This window comes from Octopus sinensis, linkage group LG4 (genome assembly GCF_006345805.1).
Source record: "Octopus sinensis linkage group LG4, ASM634580v1, whole genome shotgun sequence".
NCBI lineage: Eukaryota > Metazoa > Mollusca > Cephalopoda > Octopoda > Octopodidae > Octopus > Octopus sinensis.
The window spans coordinates 104,047,905-104,061,538 of record NC_043000.1 but is presented as its reverse complement, the minus strand read 5'-3'; the positions used below and the strand labels follow the sequence as shown (position 1 = coordinate 104,061,538).

Genomic DNA, 13,634 nt, shown 5'->3' with positions numbered 1-13,634 from the left:
ATACAATTAGATCTGAGGAGTTGTAGCCCTTATTTGTTGTTACACTTCTTATCACAGATCAATGAAGTGTGAGAGACAGGTAGAAAGAAAGTGAGAGAGAGGGGGGAGATAGGGAGAGGAAGTGGGAGGAGAGAGAGTGTGTGTGTATGTGCATACACACCAAATAAGAAAGAAAGAGGGGAAGAGACATTAGAAGCAAAAAAATAAGAAGAAAGAGAGCATGTGTATGAATGCATATGTGCATGCATCACACACAAACGCATCCACAGACACACTACATATAGGAAAGAGAATGAGTGAGAGGAAGTGAAAAAGGGGAAGAGAGGGAGATAGAAAATAAGTGAATGTGTGTATTTGTGTGGGTGCATATCTATTTATATATATAAATAGGTACACACACACACACACACATATATATATATATATATATATGTAAGCATAGGTGTGCAGCAAATATTTGCAACTCGGTGCAGTTTTAATACAATTCAATGACACAAAACAGGTGTGTGCATGCTGGTGATGGCACAACACCATAATATGTGCACATGTCAGTGTGTTGTTCATGCACACACAATATAATGCAGCTGTACACAGTGCTACTGAGCAGGATCCTTAACACACCCACCAATATACTTATATACAACTGTGTGCGCATGTGTGAACGCTGATATGCACTGCTACACACAGTTCAATGTTTTCTATACAAATCAATAGGATCAACTCAGTGCACCAACGTCAGAAAATTTGCTTGTATGTATGTAAATATATATATGTGTGTGTTCATGTATGAATGCATGTAAATGTACACACAAATGCATGTGTGTGTATGTGTACATATTTACATACATATGTATATAAGTATGGAAGTATCTATGTGTGGATGCACCCACATATATACAGATACACACACACAATTGTGCTTGTCAGAAATTAGGTGATCCTACATTGGCATCAACAGAATCATCAGGTGTGGCTGTGCTCACGTGAATTTTTATGTATTTTCATAAATTTCATAAAAACCTAGTTGTTCACAAAACCATCACAATCCTTTTTGAAAATGAAGCATATCATTTATAACTCCAGAAACTCTTCCACTTTCTCTCTCTAAATATCTTATTCTATCTTTTTCTCACCTTCACAACGCTTACCTTTTTTTCATTTTCACTATCACTCTCTAAATTATATACTTTACCTACCTATTATTTATGAAGTGTATATAGGAAGGAGTTAACACATAGGAAGAGGCATTGAATTAGTTCTCGTGAAATTATGTGAGATGCTATTCATTATGAGATGCTATTTTTGTTTGTTTTATAATTGCTGTTGCTTTATACGAAAGTATTTTCATCCAGTAAAAGAAGCGGAAAATTAACACTAAATAACAATGAATGAAGACAACAAGGGAACCTCTATACAGCTGTTTAACCTGCTTGAAACAGCAGCCAAATATTGTTCATATCACACACTGCATCATGAACAAAAAATGGAAGAGCACTACTGAACAACAAAGTTCCCAATATAGGGTGAGAAGGGCATGGCTGGTATGATTTTAATAACAGACCTGCTCAATCATAGATGATCCTTTATAAAAAACAACAGTTAGGTTAGATGATGATCTTAACATTTACCATATAAAAACTATCTTAATATCGATTTCAAATTTTGGTACAAGGCCAGCAATTTCAGGGGAGCTGGGTAAGTCAATTACATTGACTTCAGTGTTCAACTGGTTTTTATTTTATTGACCCTGAAAGGATGAAAGGCAAAGGCGACCTTAGTGGAATTTGAATTCAGAACATAAAGGTAGACAAAATACTACTAAACATTTTGCTTGGTGTTCTAACTTTTCTGCCAGCTCACCACCTTAAACTGTCCTAATATTGAAAACACTTTATCTTTACGTTCTGAGTTCAAATTCCACTGAGGTCAACTTTGCCTTTCATCCTTTCGGGGTCGATAAATTAAGTACCAGCTGCGTACTGGGGTCAATCTAATCAACTGGACCCCTCCCCAAAAATGTCAGGCCTTGTGCCTAGAGTAGAAAAGAGTATTGAAAACATTTTAAAAACATGAAGGTAGTCCTACTTGCATTAAACTATTGAGAAGAACCATTTTTACATCCAGTTTATCATGCTAATAAGGATTGGGTAAGACTTTTTAAGACATCTATGGCTGGATGCTTTTCTGATGCTAATTTTAATGCAGATATAATGTACCTATTCAAAGGCAATAGGAGAAAGATTTTACTAAAACCAATTACAAAACAGTGGACATTATTAATAATAATAATAATAATAATAATAATAATGTTTTCTTTATTTGCCACAGAGGTAACAGATGATAGTCAAGGACAATGATAATAACAGTACATGTGGTAATATCAACATTGCTTTGTTTTAATAGCAACACCTGGCATCTTGAGTGCCTTTAGTCAGGTCTACACTGTTGCAAGCATTCAGAGCAAGCTGCCTTTCCTTCTCTGACTGTCATTTACAGAAGAAAAATGATGATGATATGATGATGATGATAATTGTTTCTAATTTTGGCACAAGACCAGCAATTTAGAGTGGAGAAGCAAGTCAACTCCAGTACTTAATTGATGTCTATTTTATTGACCCAAAAAGAATGAAAGGCAAAGTCAAATTTGAACTCAGAATGTAAAGAGCCAGAAGAAATGCCATTAATGATTCTACCAGCTTGCCATTTTGATAATAGTAATCTTTTATTTTTGAGTAATAACAATAGTGTTCATTGATTTGGTTTCCACAACGAAAAGGTTGTTTGAAATAAGGAAATGGAAAATATATCAAAACATATATTATTGCAATGTCATTCAAGTGAGCGAGTGAGTGTGTGAGAAACATAGGAAGTGCTTTTTGTTTATAGATTTATTGGATAAAATACATTAAATGGAGCTATTGAGAGAGAGAGAGAGAGAGAGAGAGAGAGAGAGAGAGGGGGGAGAGAGAGAGAGAGAAGTGAGAGGCAACAAAGGCAGAGAGACTGAGAAAGAGACCTACTCTTAAGAAGTCAACATCTCTCAGGCGGAATCGTTCAGTCAGTGCAGCACAATCAGCCAAGAAGTGGTACTATTGAAGCAAAGTGGTAAGGATCAAATGCACTTGGCATTTCAGTTTTAATCTCTCTGTATTAGGCGTCTGCCAAAAAGTGTTGTAGTAACAACATACAAGCTTAAAGAACGTATAAAGACAATGTCTCTATTTATTTATTTTCACTTAGGTTTTACCTGGAGAGAAGATTGAGATGACCTACTGCCTTTCTTTAGCATAGAAGGAAGAGCAGGCAGTTTTCTTATATCTGTTTGGTGGACAAGATTGAAAGGATTGTGGATAGAGTATTGGCCGAGTACCATTTAAAGAAGGTGAGGTTTGAGAGAAAAGTGTTGTCCTTGAATAAATTTTCTAACGGTGGGTGAGATTGGCAAGCATAGTTTGTGTGATTTAGTCCACTTTGAATATGTGCCTGCAGATCTGAGATATATGCCAGGGATTCCATGATTGACATTAATCACAGTTCTCTTTTTTGAGGTAGATACATTTCATATTCTATATATTTGTCTTTTTCTTCCCATTTATTGTTTCCTAGCACACTTGATATAAAATCCCCACTGTTTTATAATGTCATGTCTCTCTGTTCCACCTCAGCACCAGATGGTGGTGTTATACAGAACAACACATTAAGTCTACTACCCAAGAACTCAGGATACAAAAATCCAGAACAAATACCACTAAGATTTTTGCTTGGTGCTCAAAAAATTTCACCAATTCACCACTCCTAGACTGATGCTTTTGACCTTGTCAGGAATTGAACTTATATCACAGACAGCCAGAACAAATATAGCAAAGTATTTTGTATTAAGTTTTAACAATTCACCACCCACTCATATACTTTGGACAGTGCAGCTGCTACACATACATAGAACATTGTAGATCACATTTAAAAAAGGCCATCCAGCTGATTGTATTATAACCATTGATTTACAGATACAATATTTTCTGTCTCTGTCTCTATTATTCTAAAAAGACAGAATAGTCACAGTTGGAAAGCCTTTACTCATAGATCTACTTATTGAGTTAACCTGAGGCTAAACAATATAGTTGTAAAGAACTGAATTAATCAGGCTGTCAGCTACCCCTAGATCACTTGATATATTAGGTTAATGATGTCATTTTCAAAGAGCAATGGCCTTTACTACTTTTCTTATCAGACCATTGATTATACTGAATTGCATACTTCCTTTGCTTAAATATAATATACATTATCATTTCCTGTGATAATATTTGGACCTAAAGATGCATAGCATTGACCAACATCTACCTCCATATTTAATGCAGTTATCAGTAAACACTTTCTTTAAATCTCCATTTTGCAATTCAAACTAGTTACTCCCTGCAATTACAAGATTTTATTCTACAAAGGGAAACAAATATTCTTGGCAAGAACACCTTCTCTCTTTATTATCAGTATTATCATCAATGATTAAAAAAGAAGCTACTTCCTTCCCAATTTACTATTCCCTACTTGTTTGTTAACCTCTTTTTGTTGTTATGGTGTGATTGTTGTTGTTGATGGCAGTGATGGTAAACTGCAGGTCAATCCTGACTGAGCTGATTAATGATCAAAGGCATTCCAGTCATAACCATTCTATCTGTTATCTCAGGTATTGCATTTCTTATGTCTTATGCATCTTCTCTCTTTTCAAGACTGTAAGGTCTGATCTGAGAGATTTTGCAGTTATTTCTAGCAGGCTGAACAGCCATGTAGCTATGCTTTTGCTAGCTGATTGTCATTATTGCTGGTGTTGCTGTAATCTAGTTCACTTTTAATATTTCTCTCCAGCTTCCCAATGATTTCTGTTGGAGTTTTAAATTTCTGTTTTAGGTGATTATCTGAAATATGATTATCTGCATCAATGCATCATGCAAGCATAAATTGTACTACATCAGGAAAAAAAAAAATGAAAAGAAAAAGAGAAAAATATATTTTGCCTTCTTTTCTTTTGAATTCCCCTCCCACTCTTTATTTTTTATTTATTTATTATTTTTTTTTCAATAATATGTCGATAGCACTTAGTGGTGTGGAGTCAGCAGCGCAATTCCACTTTTCAAATTTTCAATTGAGCCAGGAGCAAATAGATTATCACATTTATTTTGTGACTGATAATCTTTATTCTCTTTAAAATTATGAGAGTAGCAGCAAGAAAAAAAAAGAAAAGTTGTGGGGGTGGTGAGGAAGATGTAAACGACTAATTGGCAATTAATGACTTCTCATTGCATTATGTCAACTGCAAATCTATGGAAGACAAATTTAGAAAACAGTTGCACTGAAATTCCATTTAAATTGGAGGTTCAAAGACTTAATGAAAAACACACAAGATTTGAAGAAAATAAAACAGAGAAAATGAATTGAATAAAACTTGGTGGTAGTGATGGCAGTGTTTAACCCCAAGTCAGCACTAGTCCAACAGAATTATGATCAAAGATGTTCTAGCCATGTTCATTCAACTTTTATTCAAATATAGTAAATGTATCCAGGAAACCATGTAATGTGTCCTCTTTTTCTTTTGCAAACAGTAGAGTGTGATTTGAGAGTGATTTTTTTTAGCTATTACTAGTAGACTTATCAACCACATAACAACTTCCTCATTAGATTGCTTTACTGATTATAGAGTTGGTTTTCCTTGCTGATTTCGAAATTTAGAATTAAACATTAGCTAAGATCAATTTGTTCTCATTACATCTAGTTTGCAAGACTTGTAAATATTGGTTTTATTTGTACATAAAACCCTTAATGACTAAAAATGCAATGTGACATGTTAATATATATATATATATATCATTTATGCTTTGTTAATATAAGGAACACAAGGACCATAGCAACTGTTAAAAATATCAATAGCTTAACCCGTCTTCTATTTAGATGTCTTTGAAATATTTTACAAAGTGGACAAAGGACAATACAAGTTGAATTCAGAAGAGTTAAAAAAAAAATCTAAATTTAAAATTTTTCAATTTCTAGGAGAGGGATGGAGGGACAGAGGGGGAGAAAGAAAGAAAGGGAGCAAGAGAGACAAAGATAGACAGATAGATACGGAAAATTTACAATTTCTTTAATATTTTCCCAATTATTAAAAAAATAACAAGAACACCTTGCTTTGACCATTTGGAAGGTGGTGGATGTTGTTTGAATCATTCAACCTGTGCAATAATTTACAAAGAAAGAGCAAATGTGTTCAGTCTTTATACACGTCTCAGTGCCTTTACACACAAACTGAACAGAACTGAGATGTTCATAACTTAGTGGTTGATAAATAGAGGCCAATAAAATAAGTACTAGACCGAAATGAGTAGTGGGGTTGATATGATCTATTAATGCTTTGAAGGTGTGCTCCAGCATAGGCACAGTCCAATGACTGAAACAAGTAAAAGAATAACAGAAAATAATACACAACAGGTGTTGAATATAATTTTTAGCCATAATATAAACCCCCTACAGAGAAAAGTTACAAGCTACAGCATGAAAAAAAATGAAGTCAGAAACATAACAATGCCATAAATAGAAAATCTTATGACTGTGACAATAACATGGATAATGTATTACTTAGATTAATAGTTGCAGATAAGACCAAAAGTATTGACAAGCTATGTTCTGTTTTTAGTCATTAATCATGTTTAAAGTATTGAATAGGATAATTTAATCTAATCAGTACACATAGATATCAACATATGGCAGCAATAGCCTAAATTGATTCTTATCAACATCCAATATGAAATTAACAACATGCACACACATTCATTTTGATTGTTAACTGATTCTGAAGTCAAATCCTACAAGGGCTGACTAACTTCTGTCATTCTGGGATTGATAAAATAATTAATTAGGGCAAGTATAACTGACTACAAGGCCAAAGATTGAAATGCTGTTATTTCAAACTAGTTGCATTGCTGGAATGGCAATATATAGAGTTGAATACCCAACATTATTCAGCTTTGTCCCTTGTCTTTTAGAGATCCAGAGTAACTGTCTCAGTTTCAATACACAAGCTAAGATAAAACTGAAATGTATATATATATATATATATATATATATATATATATATATATATATATATATATGCTTCCCAACCACATGGTTCCTGGCTCAGTCCCACAGCATGACACCTTGGGCAAGTGTCTTCTACTATAGCCTCAGGCTAACCAAAAGTTTATGAGTGGATTTGGTAGATGGAAACTGAAAGAAGCCTGTTGTATACATATATGTATGTGTGTGTGTGTGTGTGTTTGTGTGTCTGTGTTTATCCCTCCACCATCGCTTGACAATTGATGTTGGTGTATTTATGTCTCCATAACTTAGTGGTACAGCAAAAGAGACTGATAGAATAAGTACTAGGCTTACAAAGAATAAGTGCTGGGGTAGATTTGTTCAACTAGAGGTGGTGCTCCAGCATGGTTGCAGTCAAATGACTGAAATAAGTAAAAGAGTATATATATGTATACACACACACACACGGTGGGTTAAAAGTCATGCACCAGGACATTTCAAATTTTATTCATATTATGTTTTTATCATTATTATTTTCATTTCTTTCAATTGTTTCTATTTCTTGCTGAGGGTCTTCCTGACACTTAGGGCAGAGAAATGTACTGTATACATTGGTAGGCCATTAAAATAAACACACCAGATTGTTCATTTATGAAGTCATGTGATAGAGAAAAAGAGGAAGACAGAGAAAAAGATAAAAATAAAAACGTAAACATATAAAATAAAGATGGGTGGGAAAGGCATCATGTACAAGTATGTGCGTATTCATCATTATTTTATTTATCTTATTCAATTTTAGAAAAAATTATAGCATGTCTTTCACAATTCCTGAACATACTGAACGTTATTTTGTGCATGACTTTCGGCCCACCCTTTGCCTGTCTGGCTGTCTTCAAACAGCAGCAAATGAAATGTATTTCACTACACCAGGGTCTTTGTTAGTTTTAGCAGGTCTTCAATTTCATGGTGTGGGTCTCTGTTAATAACACCTTCTTTTAGGGTGTAAGATCCTTCAAAATATGACATCCAATATGGCCTGGTGCTCAAAATAACAGCAGTAGTGGTGCTATCACTCTCATCATCATTTTCATCATCACTTATGTTCATTTTTCTTGCTGTCATAAACACATTAGCCCCTCAAAGTCAGTACTTATTAAGGAGTTACTATTTTCGGAGATCAGTTGGAAGACCATGTCTCATTTTTATGTTTCAATGTTTGGTTTCTGTAGTTTACAGAGTATAACTGAGTGCATTTTGTTACAGAACCAGCACAAGAAATGTTTTCCATGTAATGATAATACTAATTCTTCCTACAATAGGCATAAGGCCTGAAATTTGGGGGAATGGTGGTAGTTGATTACATTGGACCCCAGTGCTTAACTGGTGCTTATTCTATTGGCACTGAAAGAATTAAAGGTGAAGTTGGCCTTGCTGGAATTAGAAAGTAAAGCCAGAAGAGATGCTGCTAAGCATTTTGTCTGGTGTCTAAACAATTCTGCCAGCTTGCTGACATTGTAGTAGTAGTAGTAGTGTGTTTCTGTGTGAGCACACAAGTACTACCTTTAGGCACATGGTCAGTGGTTTTTGAGGGGAGGGGTACTGATACCAGTATTTGACTTGTACTTTTTCTGACACTGGAAAAATGGTTGACAAATTTTGCTTTGGTAGGATTTAAACTTGGAACATAGAGAGAGAGAGAGAGAGAGAGAGAGAGAGAGAGAGAGAGAGAGAGAGAGAGAGAGAGAGAGAGAGAGATGCACAACAACAAAGGTATATACAAGTACACCATTTCACCATATTGAAAATAAAACAATCACCAATATTAAAAACACATTAATGGACAGTTTATTAATAAAGCTAACATACCTTCTCAATTACATGCGAATGATAAACTCATTAAATGCATACCTGGGATGTTGTCAAGATTGCCACACATACATACACACATATTAAATATTTCAAGTATTGTTAGGCAGTGAATCAAAGTCAAAGCAAACAAAACTCTTGTTCATAATATTTACAGAGTCAATAATGGAAAAAGGTATGAAAAAAAAAGTCTATTGAACAATCTAGTTAACAAGCATAAGAAAAACAATGTTTGTATGAACAAAAGCTTTGGTCAGTTCGTGCAAAACCAACAAATAAATAAAGATAATAAATAAAAATAATAAAACAGAAGTGGCTACTGGATTAACTATATTGCACCAATGCATTGTAAGAAATGAACCAACAACAACAAAAAATAACCAAAGAGAAACTAAATCTGGGAAAATATAGAATTGTATGATTCATTTAACTATTTATAGACTTGGAAAATACAGCAGATAACTACTATATGGTTTCACCATCAAATAAATATATGTCATGGTGAATGGTTTGTAATTGCTGTGAGGTTATATTGGAGAGATTGAGTTTTATAAGTGCATAAATATGAGGTGTGTTGTAATAACACACACACACACACATTAACAAAAATGTTTTTTATAACACACACACTCACATTAACAAAAATGCTTCTTTTTATAACACACACAAAATGCAAACACATACGGATATACATACATACACATATGCACGCAAATGTTATATGTATATATGCACGCATACATCAAACTACACTGAAGAGATCTATACACACAAACATTTAGACATTAACATCACAGGAATGCATATATACATACAAACAGAAATACCCACAATAACTTTATTATAACGTAACCTCTAAAACAAATACTTGAAAAAAATATTCTTTCATTAAATCCTCTTTTTTGTTTTTGCTTATTTGCAACTGCTATTTACTAGAAATAGCAGCCAAACCTTCGTTTAATGTTTAAAATGAATCTTCAGAGTTGTTAGAGTATCAACAAAATGATTTTATTCTGACACCTTATATTCCGAGTTCTAATATTGTTGAGGTGCTTTCCATAATTCCTGGATAAATAAATAATGTGATTTATAAATAATAGAGAGTGAACTGAGGGAAGCATTAGAATGTCAGAAGACATGGCTTGCTGTATTTGTTCTGGCTCTTGGCAGCCATCAAGATCTACTTGGGTGGCAGATTAAATCTCTTTACTCAATTTAACACCACCACTTGATCCTTGGGAGACTTTAGCAGAGTCTACTCTGTTGCAAGCGCTCAGGCTGAGTCTCTGGTTTGAAGATACTTTCCTCTCTCTTTCCCTTTCCTTCCTTCCCTCCCACCAGTCATGGAAGCATTGCAAAGGGTCACGGGCAATGTCTTCACCTCCTAACAAAAAGATAAAACAACAACAAACAAAAAAAAATACATAAAGACAGGCCAATCGGTCATGGTTGAAATTCTTTGATCAGGAAGTGTATCTTGCTCTGAAAACAATACATCAACAATATGTATTTGTCAAACCCAAGCTAGAATGGAAAAAATGGATGTAATAATGAATGAACAAATAAATAAAATAAAGCAATAAATCTGTACTGCTAGTCATCACATCCTCTCTCCTTCCCTCCAACTCATATTTACCATCATCCACCCCACTGCCCTTGTTCACCATTCACTACCTTCAATCCTCTCTATCACCAACTCAACTATATCTCACTCTCTCCACACACTTTTTCTGATCTTCTGCTCCAATCTCTCTTTTAATTACCTTTTTGTGCCTTGAGGGCACACTCTGACACTGCCATCTTTATCTCTGTTTCTAGCACCATCACAATTATTTCACCTACCCTTAAATAATTGTATAAGAACCATGTAGCTCCTATACAATGAAAATCTTGTTCCTGTTCATTATTTCATACTTTAACCTCTCAACCTCCAGCATAAAGCTACTTTCCAAGTAAAAGGAAAGTAACAGAGAGGGAGTCTTTAATCTTACAAGTTACATGGTAATCTCACAAGCACTGATGCCATGAAAAAAAAAAGGTATCCAGTACACAATATAGTGCAATGGTTGCAACTGGGGTCTATTTAAGATTTTTGGGATTCCTAGCAAGCAAAATAGTAAACTGGGGATCCACAGTAGCATTTTAAGTATACATGCATTTCTTTCTTTAACATTTTATATAGTTCAACATATGCAAGTCAATATGTGAATAACAAAATAGGAATTTTGAAAGAAGTATCTATAAAACTAGTTTTTAAGCATCAAATGGCTATGGGGTCCACCAGAATAAAATAGCAATCAAAGGAGTCTATAGATAAATAATGGTTGAGAACCACTTATATAGTGGTTGGCATTAAGGAAGGGCATTCAAAACTGAGTGCCCTTCCTTAATGCCAAAGCACAAATTGGATCACAGTGCAATCCTCCAACTAATCAGATCCTGTTGAACTATACAACCCATACTAGCATGAAAAAACATTAACTGATGATGATCATGATGATGAATACAAAAGGAGTATCTCTTCTCATGCAGTAAAAGGGTTTATATGTCATCAACAGTACAGAATATTGAAAGTGGCATACTTTATGATATGAATTATAGGCAGTACTGGACAAAAGTTAATACATATTTAGAGAAAAATGAAAGAAAATGAGTTATTCAATTGTTCCTGAACTGGAAAGAAAGGATTGTGTTATTAATTGCAATTGAAAAGTTTTATCCTTACTTGTGCTTTCTTTCTTTTCAGCTCATCTGGAAATTCATCATAGTAGCTTCGAACATTTTCTTCAAGGTCCAGCCCTTCATCTTGAGGCCATGAGCCACTAAGTCCTGTACTAGGAGCTAGAGGTGTGCTGTTTGAAAGAGGAGGGGATGGGTCACTGCGGTCTGAATTATAACTAAATACACCGCTGCTAGTCAAACTACTTGATTGCTGGTTTTCAGGAAGACTCTGGCCTGATAAAGAGCAGAAGTGTAAAAAAAAAAAAAACATGGAAAAAAATTAATTGTAATATTAAAGAGAAAAAAATAGTAAAGAGAAATTTAATCATTTTACAGGCTATATTAATTTTCTAAAATCAATGCCTGAGCAACTGCCTTTTTTAATTTTTAATTCAGACTAAAGTATATGAACCATTATTGGTCAAACTGTAAGGGTGAGCAATTGCTTTTATTCCTATTTAACAGTTGAAAGTGAGCTAACATGCTAACATGGAAAACGGACGTTAAATGATGATGATGATGATGATGATCAGTAGCATGCCTTATAAGAACCTAGCGTTGAAAAATGCAAAGAGCATGTCTACTAAATATTAGATATTCACAATATAATAATTAATAAACAATTTGAATGTATTTCAGATTTAAATAAATTCTAATGATTATAAGGGTGTCAATTTACTTCTGTCATGTCTGTGTATACACACACACACACACAAATACATACATACACACATATTTATACATGCACACATGTATATGTGTATGTATGTGTCTCAGAGGATCTTTGTCTTGCAAATTACTTGGTAACCCTGCCAGTGCTGGTGTCACATAAAAAGGTATCCAGTCAACACTGTAAAGTGGTTGGCATTTTGGAAGGTCATCCAGCTGTAAAAACCATGTTAAAACTGACATTGCCTGTGCTGGTGCTATATAAAAACACTTAGTCCACTCTATGGGGTGGCTGGTGTTAGGATGGACATCCTACAGTTAAAACCATGCCTAAACAGACATTGAAATCTAGAGCAGTCTTCTGCTTAGCTAGCTCCTATCAAACTGTCCAAGCCATGCCAGCATGGAAAGCGGAATGTTAAATGATGATGATGATGATGGTGGTGTGTGTGTGTATGTTTGTGAAGTTGGTGTGAATTGAGAAAGGTTGGCACTATTTCTAGCAGGTTGAGTGACCATGTATAAGTTCCTTCAATGGCTTGAATATCATTAGTCTAAGCCAGTGGTTTTCAACCTGGAGTCTACAGACCCCACAACCAAAGTACTGGGGTCTGTGAGCTGAGTTCAAGATTTGCTGAATAAACAGATCTTTGAAAAGCCTGCCATTCAAGGAAAAATTCATATCAATAGACCTTGTGAATAAAAAGGATAACTTTTTTTTTTATTATTCCTTAAAACTAATAAATGACATTGCTGACCATCCCATATTTCAACATAGTGTCTAGGGTTACATTAAACTAATGTATCCTACTTTTTCTCTTTCAAGCAGAAGGTAGATTTGGCTGCTACTTCTGGCAAGTCAAACAATTGCAATGAGGATCCATTGATGGCATGTAATTTTTTTTAATGCAATGAAGTTGCCAAGAAATTATTTCTAAAGTTAACAAACCAAAATGTTGATATTCCTACTAGTAAACTGGCTATAAAGTATGTTATTAGCTTAACTGATTTTGTTAATTCTTTTTGAAATACAGCTTTCTTTAAAGGAACTGCTTTATTGGTTATAAGGACAAGTATAAACCAGAATATAATTATCGATTCATGCTGGCATGGGAAAAACCATGCTAGCATGGATCAAACAAGTTATGTAGCATTTATTCCTTGTGTCCCAATTCAAATACATATTTAATGAGATTGTGTCTGGAGTGTTTTTATGATTATCTCTTTCCAATTATCAACCACTCTGATGAAAAGTTATACATATTGCTAATTTCTAATTTATAGTTCATCTAGATATTCTCATTTACTTTTGATGT

General features: G+C 34.3%; 1 protein-coding gene across 2 annotated transcripts in view; it reads right to left on the bottom strand.

Moving 5' to 3' along the window:
* The window catches only part of LOC115210418 (zinc finger protein 704-like), a 138,374-nt gene that overhangs the window by 55,086 nt on the left and 69,654 nt on the right, over window positions 1-13,634 (bottom strand). For both annotated transcript variants that reach the window (XM_029779019.2, XM_036502287.1), the window contains exon 3: window positions 11,654-11,883. In XM_029779019.2, the coding sequence (XP_029634879.1) occupies window positions 11,654-11,883 (230 nt within the window). The remainder of the gene's footprint in view (window positions 1-11,653; window positions 11,884-13,634) is intronic.